This window comes from Microcebus murinus, chromosome 1 (genome assembly GCF_040939455.1).
Source record: "Microcebus murinus isolate Inina chromosome 1, M.murinus_Inina_mat1.0, whole genome shotgun sequence".
NCBI lineage: Eukaryota > Metazoa > Chordata > Mammalia > Primates > Cheirogaleidae > Microcebus > Microcebus murinus.
Genome location: NC_134104.1, coordinates 68,227,084 through 68,252,708, shown reverse-complemented (window position 1 = coordinate 68,252,708; position 25,625 = coordinate 68,227,084). Strand labels below are relative to the sequence as shown.

Genomic DNA, 25,625 nt, shown 5'->3' with positions numbered 1-25,625 from the left:
CACTATCCAGGGTTTCAGGCATCCACTGGGGGTCTTGGAATGTATCCCTTAATAGATAAGGGGGGGTTGTTATAATAGGATGTTACATAGTTTAGGAAGCAGAGACCACCGCTTGTTTTGCCATGGTGTGCTTGGTAGGTCTACTAGCAATAAGGAAGTAGAATAAAGGAGATTGGGTAGAAGTCCCCAAAACAGTACTTGTAGGAGACTTTCATCTTTAAGACTCAAGCATGTGCATGTCAGCACCCAGATTTTGTCTCCTTCAGGACATTCACATTGGAAAAACACTTAACTAGATCTATCCATAGTATCTCCTCAATGCTACCCAACCCCCTCCACAAACATATTTTCCACTTCTTCTCTAGCAAAGTTGATATATCCAAGCAGGCATCTATTGGAACATTGAAGGACAAAGCAAGCAGTGTGTACTAGGAGGTGAGTCTGCAGAAATGGAGCCAGATTTTGTGTGATTAAAAATCACAGGCCCAGACGCTACATTCTGTATCTTGAGAGCATTTTGGAGAGACTAATATAATTAATAGGCAGAGCGATGGGCAGGGTGGGCATTTATGTCCATATTTAGAATCTGTGCTTAAATTTGAATGACTAAGATAAGGTGAGTTATCTAGGGACTAGGCAGGCAGCAGTGTTAGAAAGATCAGGCCTTACAAATACTGCATTCTAGCTATCAGTCCCCTCTGTCTCTCTGTTGTTATAGCTCTTTTGACAAAGAAACTTTTCTGGAGCATAAACCACTATGGAAACAAGAAGTTTTGGCCCACTGTAGTAGGGCTCATGAGGGAGGTTCTGTATTCTGTCTCCAGCTGCTTTTCATTCTGACTCATCCCTGAGAATCCATCTGCAAGGCATTAGGTAATCCACTGCCCCATTTTGCTTCACTGTGTTGGCTCTGAGGAGTGCCATATTTTCCAAGCCCTGTGCCATACTGGGCAACCAGAGATATTAAGGCAGCCTCTGTAAGTATGTGTATATTTTTTTCCCTCTTGAATATAAATATTTAAAGCCACCTCTTTCCAGGGCCATCATTGCACCTTTACTTTAATGGTATTGGTTGATTACAAAGGTGAAGTCATCACAAATGGAGAGTCTGAGGAATATTGTTCCTTATTGTTGGAAGTATTCAAAATGGTTACTGGGCATTTATGGATATTGTGAAGGTAGTGTGGTTTTAGGTACAGCTGAGTTTCAGTATAATGAATTAAAAAGCCAACATGCTGTGAGGATGGATTTACTATCTTTAGTATGCCCTTATCTGCCCACATACATTTTCTTTTTAATTTCTCAGTAGCAAAGTTGTCTAGGCAGGCATTATTGAAACATTAGGGAAACTGGGGGTAATTTTTCCATTATTTTAAGCACTAATTATTAAATTATTCTTTTTTTCCCTTCATACACAACTACTTACCATATTAAATTATTTTATATGCTTTGGTGGTGCTTAAGTGAGTAGATGTAAGGGAACATGGGGATGGGTCTAAAAGGCCAGTGAGAAATGAGAAATACTTGAGAGAACTATAAAGTTGAAGTTTAAATAGTAGTACTGGAGGAAAAGCATGAGGATTTTTTTTAACCACAAGTAAATTAGTTTTAATGCCTCATCATGATTGTTGGGTTGCTTTAAGCTATTTTCTTTTTTAAATTTCAAAATATTAAAGGAAAGGCATGAAGATTAATCTCTTTATAATTTCTAAATTCTTTTATGGTTATTGTTGTGGAAAGTCTGTGACTATGGTTTTTGCATCTCCTGAGAAAGTAGAAAAGATATAGAAGTGTTTTACAGTAAAACCCAAAAGGATTAGATATGTTTGTTCTAAATCCAAAGGATCTTAAGACTTAAATTTAAAGAATAATGTAAAATATAATGTAAAACACAAAAATCATCTTTAGAAAACAGGGCTGTATGCAAGCAGATAAGGAACAGTGTAAACAAATAAATAGTATAAGCAGATAAAGAAAATACTTTTGACAGGATGAAAGTTTGTTATGCCAACTTTGATATACTTATAAATTGATAGGTACTTATCCCTTTCCATTAAAACAAAGACAATAATCTTTGTAGTGCTTTTCAAAATTTCAAAGCAGTTTTCTATACTTACTACATTTACTCAACTAGTCTACTATTCAGCTAGTGCCCTCTGTACCAGGGCTTATCACTAAGTACTGCATATAAGTTGTGATTTTTGTAGTTACAAGTGGCAAAGAAAAAAACCCCAAAACTTAACTGGCTTACACAAAAAGAATATATTCGTTGGCAAATTAAACAGTTCTGGATCTGGCTTCTCTCCATCATCAGCTCTGCTTTCTCTGTTTTGACTATCTCCATAAAGTATCTCCTGGTTATAGTATAGCCACTAAATGGTCACAGAATGGTTCCTAGAGCCATGTCTTCAGATTCAAATCCATGAAGAAAGAAGTGATTGATAGGACTAGCTTAGGTCACATATCCTTGCTTCCCTCCCCTCAAATCTGTGGCTGGGAAGAATAATGTGCTGATTGGTTTAGGGTTGACACATGCCATGTGATGGGCTGAGGATAAGGCTACACAAACCAAATGAGAGAGTCTCCAAATAATGAAAATCAGCTCTTTTTAGAGAAGGGGAATTGAATAGTGGACAAACAATAAATAGCTACTATATCAGGGAGTTTATAGTCTAATTTCTCCTTTGATCCTTACTGTGGCTTAGAAGTTAAGTATATTTTGTTAGAACCTTCCTTTTTTTTTTTTTTTTTTTTTTTTGCAATCACACAAGAGGAGGTTTATTTTCCGGCTAGCCAGGGTCCAAGCCCCAGAGCACCAACGCAGTGGCCACTCTCGCAGGCAAGGACCTAGAACCTTTTTTAAATATTTTATTTTATATAATAAAAATGTATTTTATACAATGCAAATGTAATCCTAAAAAATGTATTGTAAAATAAAATACTAATTTTTTGGCTAGTTCTATGGAAAGAACCTTCCTTAATTGCATGAATAAACTCATGGTATCATGGGACTTAACGTAGAATTAAGGTACTAGGAGGACCTAGAATTATATCCCAATTTATTTGATATGGTTCTTGGTATAGTGCTCTGTCTACTCTTCTCCTCTGCCTCAAACCAAAGCAAGCCCTGGGAGTTCCTGGGTAATCTGCCAGTGATATGCTCAATGGGAAGAGAGCCCAGTCTTTATGAAAGGTGGAATTAAATTCCTGCCTAGCATAGTGTAGCACATGATCAGAGTGCAATAAGTGGTTGTGACTAAATTAACCTATGACTATATTATATACCAGGCAATATAGTGTTGTGTTTAAGAGCACAGACTCTGGAGCCAGAATGCCTGGGTTCATATCCTGCCTTTGCTCTGTGCTAGGTATGTGACCTCGGTCAAGTCATTTCACCTAGCTGTGCTTTGATTTCCTCATGTGTAGAATAGGGATAATAGTATTATATACCTCACAGGATTGTTGTGAGGATTAAATTATTTAATATATGTAAAAGGCTTATAACTTCCTGGCACATAGGAAGTACTTGATAAGTGTTAGCTATAATTATTATCATCACTGTTATCATAATCTTTGGGACTGTGATGGAGAAATGTGGATTATATGATAGTATGATGAAATGAGTTTACATCTGCTTGAATACTCTAATCAATAAGAATTCTAAATACATTCTATATTTTCTAATGATAAACTCTATTATTTTTTTACGTTATACTAACCTAAAGAGTATTAAGGGGTGGATTTTTTTTTTTTTTTTTTCTGAGACAGAGTCTCACTTTGTTGCCCAGGCTAGAGTGAGTACCATGGTATCAGCCTAGCTCACAGCCACCTCAATCTCCTGGGCTCAAGCGATCCTATTGCCTCAGCCTCCCAAGTAGCTGGGACTACAGGAATGTGCCACCATGCCTGGCTAATCTTTTGTATATATATTTTTAGTTGGTCAATTAATTTCTTTCTATTTTTAGTAGAGACGGGGGCTCACTCTTGCTCAGGTTGGTTTCGAAATCCTGACCTGGAGCAATCCGCCCGCCTCGGCCTCCCAGAGTGCTAGGATTACAGGTGTGAGCCACCACACCCGGCCAAGGGGTGGATCTTAATGAGGAGAGAGGGTTCTAGTGGTATGCCACATTGGTGTATGCTGATATATATCAACCCTGATCAATATTTTCAGCGTGACTTAGATGGAGACATAAAAACCATGCTTATCAAATTTATAGATTACATAAGGCTGTGGTAAGTAGCTAATATGATAGATGGCATTCAGGATTTGAAATGGTCTCAACAGGTTAAACGAAAAGATTAACCAATATGAACTTTAACAGGGTTGCAATCAACAAAATGAACTTGAAAAGGAGTAAATCTAAAATCCTCAGGCAGATAAGTACACAGAATAGGGGAGGTCTAACTTGAGGAGTTCATATGAAAAAGGCTTAAAAGTTTTAAATAAGCCGGGCGCGGTGGCTCACGCCTGTAATCCTAGCACTCTGGGAGGCTGAGGCGGGCGGATTGCTCGAGGTCAGGAGTTTGAAACCAGCCTGAGCAAGACCCCGTCTCTACTATAAAGAGAAAGAAATTAATTGGCCAACTAATATATATATATAAAAAAAAAAATTAGCCGGGCATGGTGGCACATGCCTGTAGTCCCAGCTACTCGGGAGGCTGAGGCAGAAGGATCACTTGAGCCCAGGAGTTTGAGGTTGCTGTGAGCTAGGCTGACGCCATGGCACTCACTCTAGCCTGGTCAACAAGCGAGACTCTGTCTCAAAAAAAAAAAAAAAAAAAAAGTTTTAAATAATAATATACATAATTTAAATCACCAGTGATTTCTAAGAAAGCTAGTGTAGTCTTTTTTTTTTGAGTTGGGTGTCTTGCTGTGTTGCCCAGGCTGGACTCAAACACCTGGGCTTAAGTGATCCTCCTACCTTAGCCTCCCAAATAGCTGTGACTACAGGTGTGCACCACTGTGCCTGGCTTGTCAGTGTAATCTTGAACTTCATTGGTGGGAATTCAGGAATATTTCCCCTAGATGAACTATGGCCTGCATTCAGAGGGTAGGTCAAAATAGATGTCACAAAATCCTAGCACGTAATTTTTAGCAGATTCCTTCTTTATTTACTAGAGTATTTATCCTTAATGTGAATGTCATTTATTCATTCAACAAACATTTGAGCACTCATTATGTATAAGAAACTGTTCATGGGACTGGGAAGGACAGTCATGATTCCTGATTTAGAAGATCTCATAATATAGTGGGTTTTACACAATTCCAAGAAGTTTGCTTTGGTTTCCAAGATCATAGGAAACAATCTCTAAATGGGAAATGAGAAGAGAGACTGCTATAGGCAGGCAGGTTGATTGACAGCATTGGAAATTGATGGTTGAAAGCTAAACAAGAATCACACAGAGAGGATATTTGAGGACAGAGCAGAGATAGGAGTGATGTGATTGCTGGAAGTCAGAAGTCAAAGATTATGGATAGCATCTAGATACTAGAAAAGGCAGGGAAGGAAAAATTTGTCCCCAGAGCCTCCAGAAAGGAATGCATCCTGCCAACATCTTGATTTTAGCCCCCTGAGATCCATTTTTTACTTCTGACCTCCAGAACTATAAAATAATTAACTTGTGTTGTTTTAAGTCACTAAATTTTGGTAACATGTTACAGCAACAACAGCAAATGAATACAACTCCTCAGGAAATAAATACCAGGTATATCTTTTAAAGCAAAAAGGTGATTACCTAAACCTGAGTGAGATTCATCTGAATCTCAGAAAAGACTGCAGAATAAAAACATGATCTTATGTAAAAAAAAAAAAAAGAGTCACAGAAATGATAGAACGTTTAATGTGTCTTGAAAGCTTAGCTTTACCTGACTCAGTAAAGCCAGAGGGCCAAAATAATCAAGAAAAGGTAAAACTCTGCCAATGAAAGCAGTGAGTGGTACATTTTAGAAATATTTCCATCCAAATTGTTAAAGTAAAAATGTTTTGTTCTTAAAGATGTATGAATCATTTCATTATAAAGCAGATTATTCTTCATCAAATATCCTCCAAATATTTGGAGATATTTTAGGTTTTGACATGTAATATCCAGATAAGGAGAAAGTCTCACTGTACGTTGTTCTCTGTTAGACCAATTAGAGATCATTAGTTTTAATTCTGAGAACCCAGTTTAGGAAGAATATGGACACACTATATGTGTAGAAGAGATTGAAGTATGGTGATATAGTTATTGCATTGACATGTTAGCCCATTTACTAAAATGTGTTCATTATGAGACAGTGACCTTCCTCTCCCTGAAAATGTTTAAATGTATTTTTTTTATTTACTATTCAATTCTGAGAAGCTATAGGCAAGATCTTCTTCAGCCTAATCTCAAACTAACTTTCCTAAAGTTGGAGACTATAGATAATATTAATACTGTCAAATAAAAGCATCTGAAATAGTATCTTTTTTTTTTAATTAAAAAAAATTTTTTAGAAACAGGGTCTTGGCTGGGCATGGTGGCTCACGCCTGTAATCCTAGCACTCTGGGAGGCTGAGGCAGGCGGATCCTTTGAGCTCAGGAGTTCAAGACCAACCCGAGCAAGAGTGAGACCTGTTTCTGCTAAAAATAGAAAGAAATTAGCTGGACAACTAAAAATATCTAGAAAAAATTAGCCGGGCATGGTGGCGCATACCTGTAGTCCCAGTTACTCCGGAGGCTGAGGCAGAAGGATCACTTGAGCTCAGGAGTTTGAGGTTGCTGTGAGCTAGGCTGACATACAAAAAGTGCCTTCATTATACAATAATTGTTGTGTTTACAAAGTGTATTCAGGCTGGGTGCGGTGGCTCATGCCTGTAATCCTAGCACTCTGGGCAGCCGAGGCGGGAGGATCGTTTGAGCCCAGTAGTTCGAGACCAGCCTGAGCAAGAGCAAGACCCCTTCTCTACTATAAAAAGAAAGAAATTAGCCGAGCAACTAAAAATAGAAAAAATTAGCCGGGCACCGTGGCGTGTGACTGTAGTCCCAGCTACCTGGGAGGCTGAGGCAGGAGGATCGCTTGAGCCCAAGAATTTGAGACTATAGTGAGCTATAATGATGCCATTGCACTCTAGCCTGGGTAACAGAGTGAGACCCTGTCTTCAAAAAACTAAAGTAAAGATGAAACATCAAATATTCAGAACTTTTTTGTAATAGCTAGTTGCTAGAAGCTCTCTGCTAAATGAGACAGTAATAAATAAGTTTTCCTTTGAGGGAAGGAGAAACCTGAATGGGACTTTATTTTTATTTTTTATTAAAATTTTTTTATTATAATTGATTTAGAGAGTAAAAGTTGAATTACATTACATGTATATATTGTATAGTGGTAGAGTCTGGGCTTTTGGTGTACCCATCACCTCAGTAGTGTACATTGTAACACATACGTAATTTTTCATCCCTCACTCCCTCTTGTGTGGGGCTTTACTAACGGACTCTGAACAAGGTTGAAGTGTTAAGACCCTAAAAGAGGAAGGGGAAATGAGTACTGAAAAAGGAACGGGAAGGACACTTAACAGATATACTATGCTACTCTACAATTTTCATAGGGCTAACCCTGGTGCTGAAATCTACAGAACATTTAGAGTTAAGAAATCCATTCTTTGTTAATCCAGGACTTGGTGATAGCCATCTCTTTTAAAAGGCTCTTTTCTTTATCTGCACCAAAATCTTACCTTTCACATTGCCTTGTACCTGTCATACCTCCAGAAATGATATAAGGGGTAGTGGTAAAGTCTGTAATAGCCATCTTTCTTAGTGAAGTTATTCTAATCTTTTGCATGCAATCAGAATGTGAAATTAACAATTAGTATGTAGGCTGCATTGTTAGGGGAAGTAACTTCCGAGTTCAGTTGATTGATTGTGGCCCTTGTTCCAGAGAGAGGCCTGTCAATGTTTCTACTACAACATGTCTTTTATGAAGCTTTGTTATTTTTGCCAGGTGCCATTGGCTCATCTTGGTGAAATGTGTGCTATGGAATTGATGTTTTGTTGAGTAGTATATCAGCTTCAACATCTCTGAAATACTGGCAATAGACTATTTTCTACCTCAATGAGAAAAAAAACTCTTTTTCATTTTCTGTGACCAGTTAAAAGAAGATGGATGCACACAGTTCAACCAAAATCAATGCAAGGAAGAGGAGGAAAGAGGCACCTGGACCCAATGGGGCAACAGAGGAAGATGGAATTCCTTCAAAAGTGCAACGCTGTGCAGTTGTAAGTAAAGGAGAGATTTCTTTGTGGACTACTTAGCCTGGCAGCAGGAGTATAGAAAGTGGTATGACACTGATGATATCAGTGTCATGAGTCTTCCTAAATAATGGACAAAATGAATAATAAGTGTATTTTCGTAGTAGTTGTAAATCTTATGCTTTTTTTATCAGACTATGACTCACAGCTCAGTTGTGGGAGCTTTACATTGGAATTGAAAAAAAGTATGTTAGGAAAATTTGAAGGTTGTGTGTGCAGTAGGCTAAAGATCAAATTCAAATTAATGAAATGGAGAAATTGGGGTTATAGGCAGTGATTTAAAATTCATTGGCCAGGCGTGGTGGCTCATGCTTGTAATCCTAGCACACTGGGAGGCTTAGGTGGGAGGAGTTTGAGCTTGCTTGAGCTCAGGAGTTTTAGACCAGCCTGAGCAAGAGGGAGACCCTGTCTCTACTAAAAATAGAAAAATTAGCCAGGCATCATGGAGCACGCCTATAGTCCCCGCTACTTGGGAGGCTGAGGGAAGAGGATAACTTGAGCCCAGGTGTTTGAGGTTGCAGTGAGCATAATGCAGTGCATTATGCCACTGCATTCTACCGAGGGCGACAGAGTGAGACTCTGTCTCAAAAAAAAAAAAAAAAGGGAGAGAGAGAGATATCCAAATAGTAATTGGATAGACAGCTCATTGTTTATATTCATTGAAATGACAAAAGGAGTCAGGGAGAATTATTGCATTTCTTTTTTTCTTTTCTTTTCTTTTAAAAACAGATCCCAGGGAGTTGAATCTTTCTGTTTTGTTCCCTATCCCTTTTTTCTCACACCACATGGTATTCCTCTTTACTCTATAAACTTTCCCCTGGCATTATTGAAATAATTGGGATCCCTGGAGGACCTCTTACCGTAATGTTTGAATGAAAGGGAAATAAATGTTTTTCTGTGGCATTCACAAACTTTTCTGAAAAATATTTAAAAAACCTTAGAGAGTAAAAAGAGTACTACGAAGACAATATTAAGTTCTAAGCTCATATTATTTGTGTTATCTCTATTTCCCTATTCATATTTACACCAGAATCTCTTCTTTCACTGGAATTTTGAGGAATAGTGAGTTAATGTGTGTGTAAATATAATCAGGAAAAAGTTGTTATGGAAGCAATAATGCATTGAGAAATAATTCATAATTTGGAGAATTTATTATTAGCTATAATTTTTAGATACATAAATTTTGAAACTTTATATATCATTTAGAAGCTAACCTCTTAGAGTAATACAATTTAGTTAATTTCATTAGCATGCTGAAACCTGTATTCCACAGAAAAGAAGAGAAAGTGAGCTAACATTGTTGATTAACTAAATTAGTTGAGTGGCTACTATATGTGAAACATTGTACTAGTTACTTTGCAATTGTATTTAATCCTCATAGTAAACTTGTGGAGCAGATATTATTATCTTCTATTTTGTAGAAGATGAAAAAAGCTTTAGAAGTTGCTGTGATTTCATAGTTAAAAGTGACAGATCTAGGATTTAGATGTCAGTTTTTCAAGTCCTAAACCCATGTTTTTTCATTTATACCTCATTACTAGATAGTCAAAAGACTTGAAAGCAACACTGTGGGATTCCCTCACGATTAAAACGAAGGAGCTGTGTTTCAGGAGATCATAGGTGGAAATATTTAGTCATTCTTTTATAAAGCTCAGCTTCTAGAGATGCTGCTCTCTGAGAAGAGAGTAACAGGATGTTTTTAAAAGTATGACCTATTCTAATTGGAGACAACTCTAGAAAGATAAGGATTTTGCTGTTCTTTTGTAACTGGAGAACCTTAGGTTCCATTCTTTGTACTTAGGAGAAATTGATTTAGCATAAAGCCCAGCCAGGAGGGACAGCTGCATTTGTTCTCTGCCTGGGAACATACACAGTATATGAGAAAGATTGGAGAAACAATTGTGAAAGATCAGCTACTTAGTATATCTTTTACAATTGGGATAAAAGTCACAGAACAATGTAAAATCATGTTAACCATTTTTAAGTATATAATTCTAATCCAGAACATTTCATCACCACAAAAATTTCTCATACTCATTAGGAGTCACTCCCCATTACCCTTCCCTCAACCCCCTGTCAACCACTAATCTACTTTCAGTCTCTATGGATTTGCCTATTCTAAACATCTAATATAAATGGAATCATATAATATGTGGTCTTCTGTGTCAAGCTTCTTTTGTTTAGCATAATTTTTCAAGGTCCATCCAAGGGGTAGCATGTATCAGTCCTTTATTCCTTTTTGTAGGTGAATAATATCCCATTGTATAGACATACCATTTTGTTCATCCATTCGTTGATAGACATTTGGGTTGTTTCCACTTTTTGACTATTGTGAATAATGCTGCTATGAACATTTTTAATGTACAAGTTGGGTTTTTAAAAATATATGTTTTCAATTTCCTTAGGTACATACTTAGGAGTATAATTTCTGGGTTATATGGTAATTCTATTTTTACATTTTGAGGAACTGTTTTCCAAAGTTGTCTACTATTTTACATTCACAATAGTAATGTATGAAGATTCTAATTTCTCTGCATCCTTGCCAAGACTGTTACTGCCTATCTTTTTACTTATGGCCATCTGGTTGGTGTAAAGTGGCATCTCATTGTGATTTTGATCTGTATTTCTCTGGTGACTAATATTGAGCATCCTTTCATGTACTGGCTGGTCATTTGTATATCTTCTTTGGAGAAATATCTAAATTCCTTTGTCTCCTTAATTCTTCACGTCCCTCTTCTGCCTCCCTTCTGTTCACCAGGGCCTAACCCTAGATCTTTTGCAGTTTCTGTTAATTCTTTTTTTCTCTACCTGGATCTATTAATTTGGCCTTCTAAAGATGAACATTGTCTAGTTTTATCTGGACTGAATATAGTATTCAATAGTTCCATTAATCATTTGCTGATACACTTCCCATAATAGCTATTCCAAATATTTTCTACTTTCCTCAAGCTTTCAGCCTCATTCCAACCTCTCTGTTCTTCACCAGTAACTTCACTTCCTACTTTACTATACTGAGAAAAATGAATGCATCAGATATGTTTCTGCATCTTATCTTTTTTTTAATTCAACATTGTCCTTTTATTAATATTGCCTTTCCTTTCATCTGCTTTTGTTTTATTTTATTTTGAGACCGAGTCTCACTCTGTTGGCCAGGCCAGAGTGACGTGGCATCAGCCTAGCTCACAGCAACCTCAAACTCCTGGGCTCAAGCAATCCTACTGCCTCAGCCTCCCGAGTAGCTGGGACTACAGGCATGCTCCATCATGCCTGGCATATATATATATATATGTTTTAGTTGCCCAGCTAATTTCTTTCTATTTTTTTAGTGGAGAGTGGGTCTTGCTCTTGCTCAGGCTGGTCTTGAACTCCTGAGCTCAAATAATCTGCCCGCCTCAGCCTCCCAGAGTGCTAGGATTAGAGGTGTGAGCCACTGTGCCCGGCTTTCATCTGTTTTTCGAAAAATCTAATTCTTCTTATTTCTAGGGCTAATACCTTTCCCCTGGTCTTCTGAGGCCATTCTGTGTCATTGTTCCTAGGCTATTGCTTCTTTTTTTTTTTGTGAGACAGAGTCTCACTTTTCTGCCCAGGCTAGAGTGAGTGCCATGGCGTCAGCCTAGCTCACAGCAACCTCAAATTCCTGGGCTCATTAATCCTTCTGCCTTAGCCTCCGAAGTAGCTGGAACTACAGGCATGCGCCACCATTCCAGCTAATTTTTTTTATATATATATATTAGTTGGCCAATTAATTTCTTTCTATTTATAGTAGAGACGGGGTCTCACTCTTGGTCAGGCTGGTTTCGAACTCCTGACCTTGAGCTATCTGCCCGCCTCGGCCTCCCAGAGTGCTAGGATTACAGGTGTGAGCCACCACACCTGGCCTGTTTCTTTTTAAATTATCTGCTTTTCCCTTCTCTAGTATTTTCAATCACTTTGGCTCCTTTTCCTTTATCTTGGACATGTACAAGTCTCTTCAACTTTAAAGAAAACTGCTGCTTGATTCTTTTTTTTTTTTCTATATATTTTTAGTTGACCAATTTATTTCTTTCTATTTTTTTAGTAGAGACGGGGTCTTGCTCCTGCTCAGGCTGGTTTTGAACTCCTGACCTTGAGCTATCCTCCCGGTTGGCCTCCCAGAGTGCTAGGTGCTTGATTCTTCTGTCATATCTAGGTACTTTTCTTTTTTCTCATTCCTTTTATGGCCACACATCTCTAATGAGGGATTATAATTACTCTATTTCCTTGTCTTTCAGTTTTCTTGAAGGCACTGATATTCTAATTTTCACTAATATATTCTAGAAGGTCACTAAGAGTTATTTGAATCTCTGAATTCAAAGACTTTCTCAGTTTTCATTTTCTTTGATCTCCCTGGAACATAAAACAATTATGATAATCCCCTTCTTTGAAATTATTTCTTGATCTCTGTGATACATCTTTATCAGAGTGCTCCTTAAGCCTGTCTGACATCTGGCTCCTCCAGCCTTCTAATATGAACTCACATTTTTTTCTTCAACCATTAGTTTTTTTAAATATATTTTCTCTTAAAAATTTAATTTTATTTTCTCATCTTCACCACTTACCTTTATGAATATAATGTCAACACCTGTCTTCTGGACATTTCTTTGATGTCCTGATATTATCTGAAACTCAAGATGAATTTGTTATCCAGGAATCAACTCCTTTTCTTAATACTTCTTTGTTCCTGCTAATGATAACACAATCTTATTTTCCTTAGTTCAAAAACTCAGTTATTATAAACTCCTCTCCTTCTCAAGTGACCACATGTTTTCTTTTTACCATTCTTGAGTATTTTTCTTTCACAGAATCTTATCTGTCACCTTTTCTACTCTCACTGCAACAATCATAGGTTTATTTCCTCTTCCCAAGTATGCAAATTAACCAATGATGTCTGGTAAACTGGCTCACTGGGAGGAAAAAAACACTTTTGATAGGTAGCATTTACTGATTTTCATGACTGATTTCTAGCTGCCAGTGTTTAATAACCAACCCACAAAATTGCTGAATATTTAACAGCCGGCTCCAGCACACCATTAATATGAACTTTCAGAAACATAGTAGGGCTAGTCTCTTATTCACATGTACTATTGTTTATAAGTATTTTTTCTATTTGTTACATATATAATATATATGTATTTAAGGGCTTTATGGAGATATAGTTCATATACCATTATAATTTACATATGCATTTAAAGTATATATAATTCAATGGCTTTTAGTATATTCACAGAATTTTACAACCATCATCACAACCCATTTTAGAACATTTTCATCACCCTAAAGAGAAACCCTGTAACCATAAGCAGTCTGTTCCCCATTTCCCCCAGCCCTTCTAGCCCAGAGTAACTACTAATATACTTCTGCTCTATTGATGCACCTATTCTGGACATTATATATAAATGGAATCATACAATATATGGTTTTTCATATCTGGCTTCTTTTATTTGGCATAATGTTTTCAAGGTTCATCTATGTTGTAGGATGTATTAGTACTTCATTATTTTATTTTATTGTTGAATATCTTTTGTTTCTTGAGGTATAACTTAACACAGTAAAGAGCACAAAACTTAAGAAAGTTCAATAAATGTTTACATATGTATACATCCATGTATTCACCAGAACCCCCAAAAGACTTCCTCATGCCCCCTGCTAGTCAGTATCCTCTTTCCCCAAATTTCTGTATTGTCCTCTGGCTTCTATTTACCATAGATTAGTTTTTCCTATTTTTGACCTTCATATAGATGGAATCAGAGAATACAGTATCATTTATAAATAAATATATATTTTTGGAAATAGAAATCACTGTGGAGCATCTCTTTGTATACTAATTTCTAGAGGATGCATTTTTTCTAATTTAATATATAGGGAAATCTTTACTACAAAAAATTGCATGTTTAGGTCTTTGATGTATTGCTATCTCTCTCCTCTCTCTCTCTCTCTCTTTTTTCTCTTTTGAGAGACGAGGTCTCCCTCTGTCACCCAGGATGGAGTGCAGTGATGTGATCATAAATCACTGTAACCTCCAACTCCTGGGCTTAAGTGATGTTCCTGCCCTAGCCTCCCAAAGCACTGGGATTACAGGTGTGAGCTACTGTGTCCAGCCTGTTATCTTTTTTTATAAGGGTTCTAAAAAGGATAATACACACATACACACACACACACACACATCTTCTCAAAGTGGATGTTTTCACTTATATCTTTAGCATATCTTAAACTAAACTTATAGAAGTGATTTTTTTAAAAAAAATACATGTTTTAATGTTAAAATATAACTTTAAAAATCTATCCTTATTTGAAAACAAAACACATTATTCTTCCCAGTCTCTGGATTCACCCCAATCATATGATCTGTTTAGAATTTAAAATTCGGCCGGTCTCTGTGGCTCACGCTTGTAATCCTAGCACTCTGGGAGGCCTAGGCGGGCGGATCACTCAAGGTCAGGAGTTCAAAACCAGCCTGAGCAAGAGCGAGACCCTGTCTTTACCATAAATAAAAAGAAATTTATTGGCCAACTAATATATATAGGAAAAAAATTAGTCGGGCATGGTGGCGCATGCCTGTAGTCCCAGTTACTTGGGAGTCTGAGGCAGTAGGATTGCTTGAGCCCAGGAGTTTGAGGTTGCTGTGAGCTAGGCTGATGCCATGGCACTCACTCTAGCCTGGCCAGCAAAGTGAGACTCTGTCTCAAAAAATAAAGAATTTAAAATTCTAAGTGAACATCACTGCAGCCATATAGAAATTAAAAGGATTATAAGGGAATATTATGAATAGCTTCATGCCAAAAGTTTGACAATGTAGATGAAATAGGTGAATTCCTAGAAAGAGACAAATTATTAAAACTCACCCAAGATGAAGTAGAAAATGTGAATAGATCATGTCAAGTAAAAAAAAGAAAATGAATTAGTCATTAAAAATCTTCCCACAAAGACAAATCCAGGCCCAGATGGCTTCATTGATGAATTCTATCAAACATTTAAAGAAGAATACTAATCTTATACAAACATTTTTAGAAAGTAGAAGCAGAGAGAAGACTTCCCAATCTACTTTTTTTGTTTTAAGAGACAAGTCTCCCCCTGTAACTCAGACTGGAGTGCAGTGTAATAATTGTAATTCACACTGCAGCCTGGAACTGGGCTCAAGTGATCCCTCCTCAGCCCTCTGAGTAGCTGGAAGTTCAGGCATGCTACTCAGAAGCATGTGCCACCACACCACACCACACCAGGATCTCAATATGTTGCAAGCAGGTCTCAAACTCCTGACCTAAAGTGATCCTCCTACCTCAGCCTACCAAATTGCTGGGATTATAAGCATGAGCCATTGCACCTGGCTGCCCAACCTATTTTATGAGGCTAGATATCAAAGCGAGACAAAACATCACAAAATAACTTCAATTCAAAATTCCTTACAAACTTAGATACAAAAGCCCTTAACATGGGGAAGGGGGAAGGTGGAGTAAGATGGCTAAATAGAAACCTCCAGTGATTGTCCCTTGCACAAACAACAAATTTAAGAGCTGTCTATACAAGGAAGCACCTTCAGAGGAACCAAAAATCAGGTGAGCGATTACAGAACCTCGTTTTAACATTATGTTAATATCAAGGAAAGAGGCACTAAAGAGGGTAGATAAGATAGTCTTGCATTGCCTTCCTCCATCCTCTGGCAGTGCCCCGCCAGCACGCTGAGTGGAGAAAGAATCTGTGTGCCAGAGGAGAGAGTAAAGTGATTGTTGGACTTTGCATTGGAACTCAGGGCCTCCCTATCACAGGGGAGCACAGCCCAGGGCAGAATTCTGCTGGCACTGTTGGAGGGAGCATTTAGACAAGCCAGGCTAGAGGGAAATTTTCTCCTCTGAAACCCAAGTTCCACTAGCCCCACTACCAGCTGACAAAAAGTGGCCTGGGGCCTGGAGTAAATTTGTAAGGCAGTTAGGCCACAAAGGCTTGCGGTCTTTGGGCAGTTCCTGTGGCTGTGCTGGCTTGGAGCCAGTGGACTTGGGGTACACATGACCCAGTGAGACACAAGTAGCAGCATCAAGCCAGTGCCTGTGTCACCCCTCTTCCAACTATAGGTAGTGCAGCTCAGGGAGAATCGTCTTCTACTCGGGGAAAGGAAAGGGGAGTTCAGAGGACTTTGTTTTGCAACTTGGGTACCAGCTCAGCAACAGTAAAATAAAGTGCCAAGCAGACTTCTGAAGCCCCTAATTCCAGGCCTTACTTTCTAGACAGCATTTCTAGGGAAAGACCTAGTCCTGGCAGGATTCACTAAATGCTGACTACAGAGCCCTTGGGCTTTGAATAAACATCAGAGGTATCCAGGCAGCAGTCACTATGGGCTTCAAGTGAGACTGGGCTAACTTCAGGTGTGACCTGCTGTAGTCCCAGCTATGATGGCCATGAGGGAGTACCTACATGATTCCTCCCCCAACTCCAGCAGCCCAGTACAAAGAATGAGGGAAGAGAGTGAGAGATTTTGCCTGTTAAGTCCAGGAAATTCTGCCACCTCTTACCCAAGTCCACCAAGGTGGACTCCACCAGGAGTCTGCAAGAGTCACAGTTTTACTGGGCTTGGGGCACACCCAGTGCTGATATGGCTGCAGTTACCAAAGACTTAGATCACAACACACAATTCTCTCTGAAAATCTGGAAAGCCTTCTCAAAAAGAATGGGTTCGAATAAGCCCAAACTGTGATGATTAGAATAAATACCTAACTCTTCAATGCCCAGACATTGATGAACATTCATAAGCATTAAGAACATCCAAGAAAATATGACTTCACCAAATGATCTAAATGTGCCAGTGACCATTCCTGGAGTGGTAGAGATATGTGACCTTTCAGATAAAGAATTCAAAATGGCTGTTCTGAAGAAGCTCAGTGAACTTCAAGACAACACAGAGAAGGAATTCAGAAGCCTATCAGAGAAATTTGACAAAGAGATTGAAATAATAAAAATCAAGCAGAAATTCTGGAGCTGAAAAAATTCAGTTAAACTGAAAAATGCATCAGAGTCTCTCAACAGCAGAACTGATCAAGCAGAAGAAAGAATTAGTAAGCTTGAAGACAGTCTATTTGAAAATACACAGAAGAGAAAAAAGAATGAAAAGAATGAAGCACACCTACAAGATGTAGAAAATAGCCTTAAAAGAGTATATCTAAGAGTTATTGGCCTGAAAGAGGAAGTGGAGAAAAAGATTGGAGTAGAAAGAAATAATAACAGAGAACTTTCCGAACATAGAAAGACGTCAATATTCAGGTACAAGAAGGACATAGAACACAAAACAGATTAAACCCAAACAAGATTATCTCAAGGCATTTAATAATCAAGCTCCCAAAGGTCACAGATAAAGAAAAGGTACTAGGGAAGCAAGAAAAAAGAAAATAACATATAAAAGTCCTACAGTATGTCTGGCAGCAGACTTCTCAGACTTCTCAAACCTTATAGGCCAGGAAACAGTGGCGTGACGTATTCAGAACTACAGTGAGATATCATTATACCACAGTTAAAATGGCTTTTATCAAAAAGACAGGCAATTAACAAATGCAAGCAAGGATATTGAGAAAGGGGAACCCTTGTATACACTATTGGTAGGAATGTAAATTAATTAGTGCAACTCCTATGGAGAACAGTATGGAAGTTCCTCAAAAAACTGAAACTGGAACTACCATATGACCTAGCAATCCCACTGCTAGGTATCTATTCAAAAGAAAGGAAATCAGTATATCAAAAAGATATTTGCACTCTTGTCTTCACTGAACACTATTCACAATAGCTAAGATTTGGGATCAACCTAAGTATCCATCGGCAGATGAATGGATAAAAAAATTGTGGTATACATACACAATGGAATATTATATAGCCACAAAAATGAAACCCTGCCATTTGCAACAACATGGATGGAACTGGAGAACATTATGTTAAGTGAAATAAGCCAAGCACAGAAAGACCAATCTTGCACATTCTTACTTACATGTGGGAGCTAAATATTAAAACAATTGATCTCACGGAGATAGTAGAATGATGGTTATGAGAGGCTGGGAAGGGTGTGTGGAAAGGGAGATAAAGTGGGAATGGTTAAATAGGTGCAAAAATACAGTTAGATAGAATGAACAATATTTGATAACATAATGAAGTGACTATAATCAACAATAAGTTAGGGTATATTTGAAAATAACTAAAAGAGTAGAATTGGAATGTTCCTAACACAAATGATAAATGCTTGAAGTGATAGATACCTCAATTACTCTGATTTGATTAATACATGTTGTATACTTGTATCCAAACATCACATGCACCCCATAAATATATATAACTATTTTATGTACCCATAATAATTAAAAATGAAAACTTTAAAAAAATTCTTAACAATATATTAGCAAATTGACTCCAGGAACATATGAAAAGGTTTATATAACATGACCAACAAGGGTTTTACTTAGGAATGCAAGGTTGGTTTTATTCTAAAATCAATTAATATAATACATGATAATTAATAAAAAATATGGTTGTTTCAGTAGACCTAGAAAAATTCAACTCTCATTCATTATAAAAACTGTCAACAAAGTACAGAAAGATTCCTCAACTGGATAAAATACGTTTACGAAAAACCAACATAGCTAATATCATATATAACAGTGAAAGATTTCATGCTTCTCTCCTAAGACTGGGAACAAGGCAAGGATATTTGTCCTTGTCACTTCTATTCAGCGTTGTACTAGAAGCTCTGACCAGTGCAATAAGGGGCAATAAAAGGAAATAAAAGTTATCCAGATTGGAAAGGAATAAGTAAAACTGTCGTTATTTTCAGATGACACGAGCTCATATATAGAAAATCCTAAGGAATCTACAAAATAAAAGCAACAACTTTTCTTACTAGAACTAATAATTGAATTTGCACTGCTATGTACTAGCAAGGAATAATCCAAAAATAAAATTAAGAAGACAGTTTCATTCACAGAAGCATCAAGTGGAATAAAATATTTAGGACGAAATTTAACAAAAACTCTTAAGCAAAGCTATGTATAAAGAAATGAGCATGCCTGCATTCTTATTTTGACTTTGTCTCTGAGTAACTACATACAATTTATATAACTTCTGGCCGGGCGCTGTGGCTCACGCCTGTAATCCTAGCTCTTGGGAGGCCGAGGCGGGCGGATTGCTCAAGGTCAGGAGTTCAAAACCAGCCTGAGCAAGAGCGAGACCCCGTCTCTACTATAAATAGAGAGAAATTAATTGGCCAACTGATATTTATATAAAAAATTAGCCGGGCATGGTGGCTCATGCCTGTAGTCCCAGCTACTCGGGAGGCTGAGGCAGGAGGATCGCTTGAGCCCAGGAGTTTGAGGTTGCTGTGAGCTAGGCTGACGCCATGGCACTCACTCTAGCCTGGACAACAAAGTGAGACTCTGTCTCAAAAAAAAAAAATAAATAAATAAAAATATATAACTTCTCTGAACCTTATCTCTCTCATCTTTAAATTGAGGATACTAACTATGGTACCACTTGCTTCACAGGGCTGTTATGAGCATTAGAACATATTTACAGTATAAAACATTACACACTGATAATTATATTTAATAAAGCACTCACAAGATAAAGGCTGTTTGCCTTCTCAGTCACCTAGTTGAAATAGTATGAAATGCACCTTGGCAGTTTTGTCACATGGTACAGGGTTGTCTGTTCTGCCATGCTGCAGAGGAGCCATCATTCTGGACCCAGTTAGTTGTGCTTAGATTCTCAGCCATATCACTCATTCTTACCCTGAAATGACCAGCAAGCCATTTATTTTTTCATGCCACGATTTACCCATTTTGTAAAAGGTTGCAATTTTCACTTGTCACTTGGAGTACTTTTTTTTTCTTTTTCATGTTATAAAGTTTTAGGATGAATTTTAGTCACAGAACATTGAATATCTGATTGTTCTTTAAAGCTGCCATTTTTCTTTTCCTTCACTTTCCTCCTCTTAAGGGCTTACGGCAGCCAGCTCCATTTTCTGATGAAATTGAAGTTGACCTTAGTAAGCCCTATGTCAGGGTAACTATGGAAGAAGCCAGGAAAGGAACTCCTTGTAAGTAAATATCTACTTATTTTGTTGTTTTACTGTTGTTTTTAGCATTCCATTATATTTATCAAATACACACCTACTGTCTGTATACTCCACTCAGTTTATTTGTGCAGGTTAGCAAGTGGAGGGATTTCCCCCATCTGCCTTGATGTTCTATTTAGAAGGGTAACTCTATAAAGTTTTATTTTTTTCCTAGTTTCATATAGTTATTTTCTGGACTGTTATCATAGCTATGAGTTATAGTGAAGAAAAAAACAATAAGATATTAGCTTGAGCTGGGTTATGATCTTATTTATTTTTATAAAGGTCCAAATAATATGTCAGGCTATCACATTTTTCATAGCCTTCAGATGTTTCCCCACAATCTTTCTACATTCTGTCAGCTATGATGCTGCTAATTGATAGAGGACAAAAATATCCCAAGTTGGGAAATGCTTATCACTTAATTTTATATTTACTGATATTATAATTTTCCAGGTTTTTAAAAATACTTGCTTTAGGCTGGGCATGGTGGTTCATGCCAATAATCCCAGCACTTTGGGAGGCCAAGGTGAGAGGACCACTTGAGGCCAGGAGTTCATGACCAGCCTGAGCAACATAGCACGACCCCTTTTCTACAGAAAATTTTCAAAAAATTAGCCAGGCATGGTGGCACACTCCTATAGTCCCAGCTACTCAGGAGACTGAGGTAGGAGGTTCACTTGAGCCCAGGAGTTCAAGGCTAGAGTGAGCTATGATTGGGCCACTGCACTCTAGCCTGGGCGATATAATGAGACCCTATCTCTTTACAAAAAAAAAAACACCACAAAAAACAACTTGCTTTATTATTTTCAAAGCCCATATTCTTTATTTGTGTGCTTAATTTGCATCATTAAAGCAGCTTTTGACCACATAAATTACTAATATGTGTTACAGATGCTCTTCCTATTTGCGGCAATCGATTTTAGGGATCACCATAAATAGAAACTTCTAAAGCCTTTGTTATGAATACAAAGTTCTATATGTAAATTTTCTTCTCTGTAAATTTTCTAATTCATTTTTTCCAGTCCATTTTCAATTCTTCTAATTATTATGGTATTAATATTTTCTCTGTAAATATAAGGCTGGACTTAGATCCAGGCAAATATCAGGGAATAATAGGTGAATATAGCCACAAATCTATACATTTCCAGTATATACCATATATTTGTGATTACTTCTTAATTGTGTTAGTATGTTTGCTGTCTGTTGTAACTGAGGAGTAGTGAAATACAAGAAGAAATGATGTGGTTCAGTGTCAGACCAGGGATCCCAATACCTCTTGCCTGTATTTTAGCTATATGGATTATGGTTTTGGGGTTCTCAACAAAAAGAGGCTAATTCCAAAGAATCTTTCCCTTTTGCAAAAGTGTTTATATATAGCTCATGTTGATCATAACCCTTCTGACTCATAATGTGACTTTTGAGCTTGGCCTCCCTTACTTAGTAATAGGCAGGTTAATGGGGACAGGGTAAAATGGCAACAATAAGGACAATCAAAGGCTGTATGGATCAGGGTATAATAGTGGCAAGTAAATTTCAAAATGCCAACAGACAGTTCAGGGTTCACATTCATAAGTGATAGTAGAGCCTGTTGAAGGCAAGAACTTTTTATGTACTCTTTAATGATGCACAGTCAGAATTCAGTACCTCACTCAGATCTGATCACATTGTTTACATTACCTAGCTTGTTGCTAATTTATCCACATATCATTTGTGGTACATAAAAGTTGAAAATATGTATACTGTCTCCAAGTTTTGAAGTTTACAATTAGTAAGCACTGATTGATAAATCTAATTTTTAAAATTTTTATTTTATTTTATTGTTAGTTTCTTGAGACAGGATCTCACTCTGTTGCCCAATCTTGAGTGCAGTGTCATCCATAGTTCACTGCAACCTCAGACTTCTGTGTCCAAGCAATCCTCCTGCCTCAGCCTCCTGAGTAGCTAAGAATACAGGCGTGTGCCACCACACCCAGCTAATTTTCTTATTTTTTTTTAGAGATGGGGGTCTCGCTATGTTGCTCAGGCTGGTCTTGAACTCCTGGGCTCAAGCAATCCTTTCACCTCGGCCTCCCAAAGTGCTGGGATTATAGGCATGAGCCACTGTACCTGGCCTTTAAAATTTTAGAGTAATAGAATTTTATAAGTAAGTCATTTTTGAGGTTACATGCTTTATATTCTCTTCATTGTATATAAAAGGAAATTAAGATCCATAGAAACTAAGAAGTGAAGGCTTTCCTACAATAAAATAGATAATTAGTGATGGAATTGGAACTAAAACCTTCACTCTGGAGTGGTGCTACTCATTGTAGACATTAGTTATAAATAATAGAGGGCCATTGGCAAAATGATTGTATTTTAGGTAGAACAAACAGTAGCAAATTAGCCTATGAAGTTTGCCAGTCTTATTCAATCTCTAGTTTTTCTCTTACAGCTCATTTTGTCTATTCTGTTTTATGTTAAATAACCAAGGAGTTAACTGTATTCGTGCCAGTGTAGGACAAGGAATAAACCAATAAAGAATCCGCATATGCCACAGTTAGCGAATTTTAAACCAATGATGAGTACAAGGGGCATCCCCCCAATCCTGCCCTTACGTTTTCACTAGAGAGGTTTAGGGAGTTCAAGAGGGAAGTTTGTATAATCTAGGAGAAAATTCTCTATGCAGAGAAAAAATATGACTTGAGAAATGAGAAGATCAGCTCTGGAAATTTTTTTGATGATGAAAAAAATCAGCAATATTTTCATCCAGAGAAAGGAAGAATAAGGGAGAGTCTGAATGGAAATGGAAATCTGTTAGGGAAAAATGTTTCAGTGATAGATATTTGGGAGACTATATCAAAAGAGACAATAAATTGAAAACCAGGTTTGTTCTGCCTAAAGGAAGACATATTGTTACTTAACCAGCAGTAGTTCAACCATGTAATTTATAATCCAAACCAGGACAATTTTAAGAGTGAAAAGGGGTTGCTCTTAATACTACGCTGAGACAACAGAAGTAAAGCAGGGGGTGTGGTTATCCTGGCCAGTAGCCACTCTGTGAAAGAATGGCTAATACTTGCTTGTTTCTCAGACTAGTTCAACAGTGGCCCCTTCTGGCCATTTGGTTAATATACCAGCCTGGGTTTGCCAGAGATTTGGGATTAATTCATATAGGTAATTGAGATGGTCAGAGGCAAGGGGCATGTCTGGGGTTGGTCCAAGAAAGGGTTCAGTGATGCACTTAACCTCATGTGGGATGATTCTGTGTTGGCAAATAGTCACATGATCAAGAGCATTCTGTGCTATTGCCAGGCAGTTTGTTACCTGAGCTAAATCTCCCCGCTATATGCTGTCTAATGGCAAAGAAACAACAAAATATTCTTAATTTTTACATTCTATTTTTTGGCTTTTAGGATCAAATAAAGTGAGATCGTAGCCCCTCTGGACTTGTTGTGGAAAAATGGAAGTATGTTGTTTCATGGTCATGATTTCTAGGATATATAAGAGGGATTATAGTACTTAGATTTTGTTTTATTTTGCTTTGTTTTATGGATGAGAAAACAGGCTTAAGGAAGTTAAGGTCCTAGAGGAAGGAAGTTGATTGGCAAGCTTGAACTGTAACCTGTCTGACTCTTAAATCTATTGCATTATTTCTCAGTTTTTCATTGTATTGATGTATTTATTTTACTTAAAGATTTTATTTCCTATATTATGAAATAAATACGTTACCATGGTTTAACATCTATAAAATATAAAAAGGGCATAAAGTGAAATGTCTTCCTCTCAACCCCTATCTTACAGCCACCCAATATCCCTTTCATAGGCATTTGGCATTATCAATTTCTTGTGAATAAACTAATACACCCCCTTTCAGTGGGCGTATTATGGTATATTTAGTCTTCCATTAAAATTTAGGTTGTTTCCAAAGTTTTGCTATTTATTACAAATACTGCAATAAATAACATAGATATTTACCAGTAAATCTATGAAATAAATTCAGTAGAATTGGAATAGTTGGGCCAAAGGGTATAAGCATTTGGCTTTCGTTTTTTGATAGGTATTACCTAATCGCCCTTCTTAAAAGTTGCCGATATTCCTATCAGCACTGTATGATTTCTCAGTTTAAAGCTACTTGCTTATGGGTAAAGCTTTTGAAAAGTCTATAAACTTCCTGAGAACCAATTTCCTTCTTGATTCACTGTCCTTAAGACAAGAGGGAGGTGTATCTTGTCCCCATCTTCAATGTAGTATATCTGATGAAGCTTTGGCTCTTCTTTCTCAAAATGATGTAGATAATTCTACTGTTATTTTCTGCTGCTATGGTGAAATAGCTCTTTCTTTATTCACCTAGTGAGGATAAGTTACGTGGACTTCTTAGATTTATCATGGAAGCATGATGAATCATTATGTCAATTTCAATTTTCAATGTGTTTATTTGGCTTTGGAATTTTAGTCTTGTACCTCAGGAGATCATTTCCTGGCTTCTCTTTCATAGGCCACTAAAAATAAGTTGACAGTTTGTTGTCTATTCTTCTCACTAATGGAGAGGAGAAGAGGAAAAGCTATAATGAAAAGTCCTGACGTATTTATATTTGATTTTTCATTATTTAGTATATCACCCTCTACTGAGAAAGTATAATATCATGCTCACTATAAAGGAGAAATGCTTTAAGGAGTTCTGTTTTATCAGAGCGGGTATTGAAGGGTGAATCTGGGGCTGAGAAGCAATAAATTGATAACTGGTCTACTTAGGTACTTACCCTCCCTGTTTTTCAGTTTCACCCTCTGGATCACTTCTTGCTCTCTGGCCAATAGTAGGGAGGTTTGTTTTCAATGGAAAGCATTGAAAATTAAGGCAGTTGAAAATGAGAGAGCAAGCAACCAGAGTAGAGTTTGACTATACTCTATTTAAACATAACTGAAAATTCATAAACTGAAGGTGAGGATTTTGAAGTTCAGGACATATATCTGTTGAATAACTCTTCCTTTTCACTCCTAAAATAACTTTAAGAAAAAGCAATCATACTTTTTTGGGGGGAGGTACCTGAGAAGTTTGGTACAACCAGACTAACAAAGAGTTAGTGGAGATAATGTCAAGAATGTCTTTATAGTAAATGTTAAGTGTGTTTTTCTTACAACCCGAACTTACCCCCAAATTAGTATGAAAACCCAGAGAACATCTTAGGAGGGGTATGTAGTGATGGAAAAATCACACCGTGCTGTTTGCATTTATCAAATATGAGGTATTGAATAAACACATTTTGTGATAAATTCTCTTTCT

The 25,625-nt window shown here is 37.3% G+C and overlaps 1 protein-coding gene across 7 annotated transcripts in view; it reads left to right on the top strand.

The window, feature by feature from the left end:
* Positions 1-25,625, top strand: part of PCYT1A (phosphate cytidylyltransferase 1A, choline) — a 50,164-nt gene that overhangs the window by 9,564 nt on the left and 14,975 nt on the right. For 6 of the 7 annotated variants that reach the window (XR_012919007.1, XM_012780351.3, XM_012780357.3 and 3 more), the window contains exons 2-3: positions 8,106-8,232; positions 20,245-20,344. Coding sequence is in view for 6 of the 7 variants with exons in the window: in XM_012780351.3 (XP_012635805.2) it covers positions 8,116-8,232; positions 20,245-20,344 (217 nt within the window). In the remaining variant the exon portion in view is untranslated. Of the gene's footprint in view, positions 1-365; positions 436-8,105; positions 8,233-20,244; positions 20,345-25,625 lie in introns of all 7 variants that reach the window. The other variant, XM_012780354.3, reaches the window with a different exon arrangement.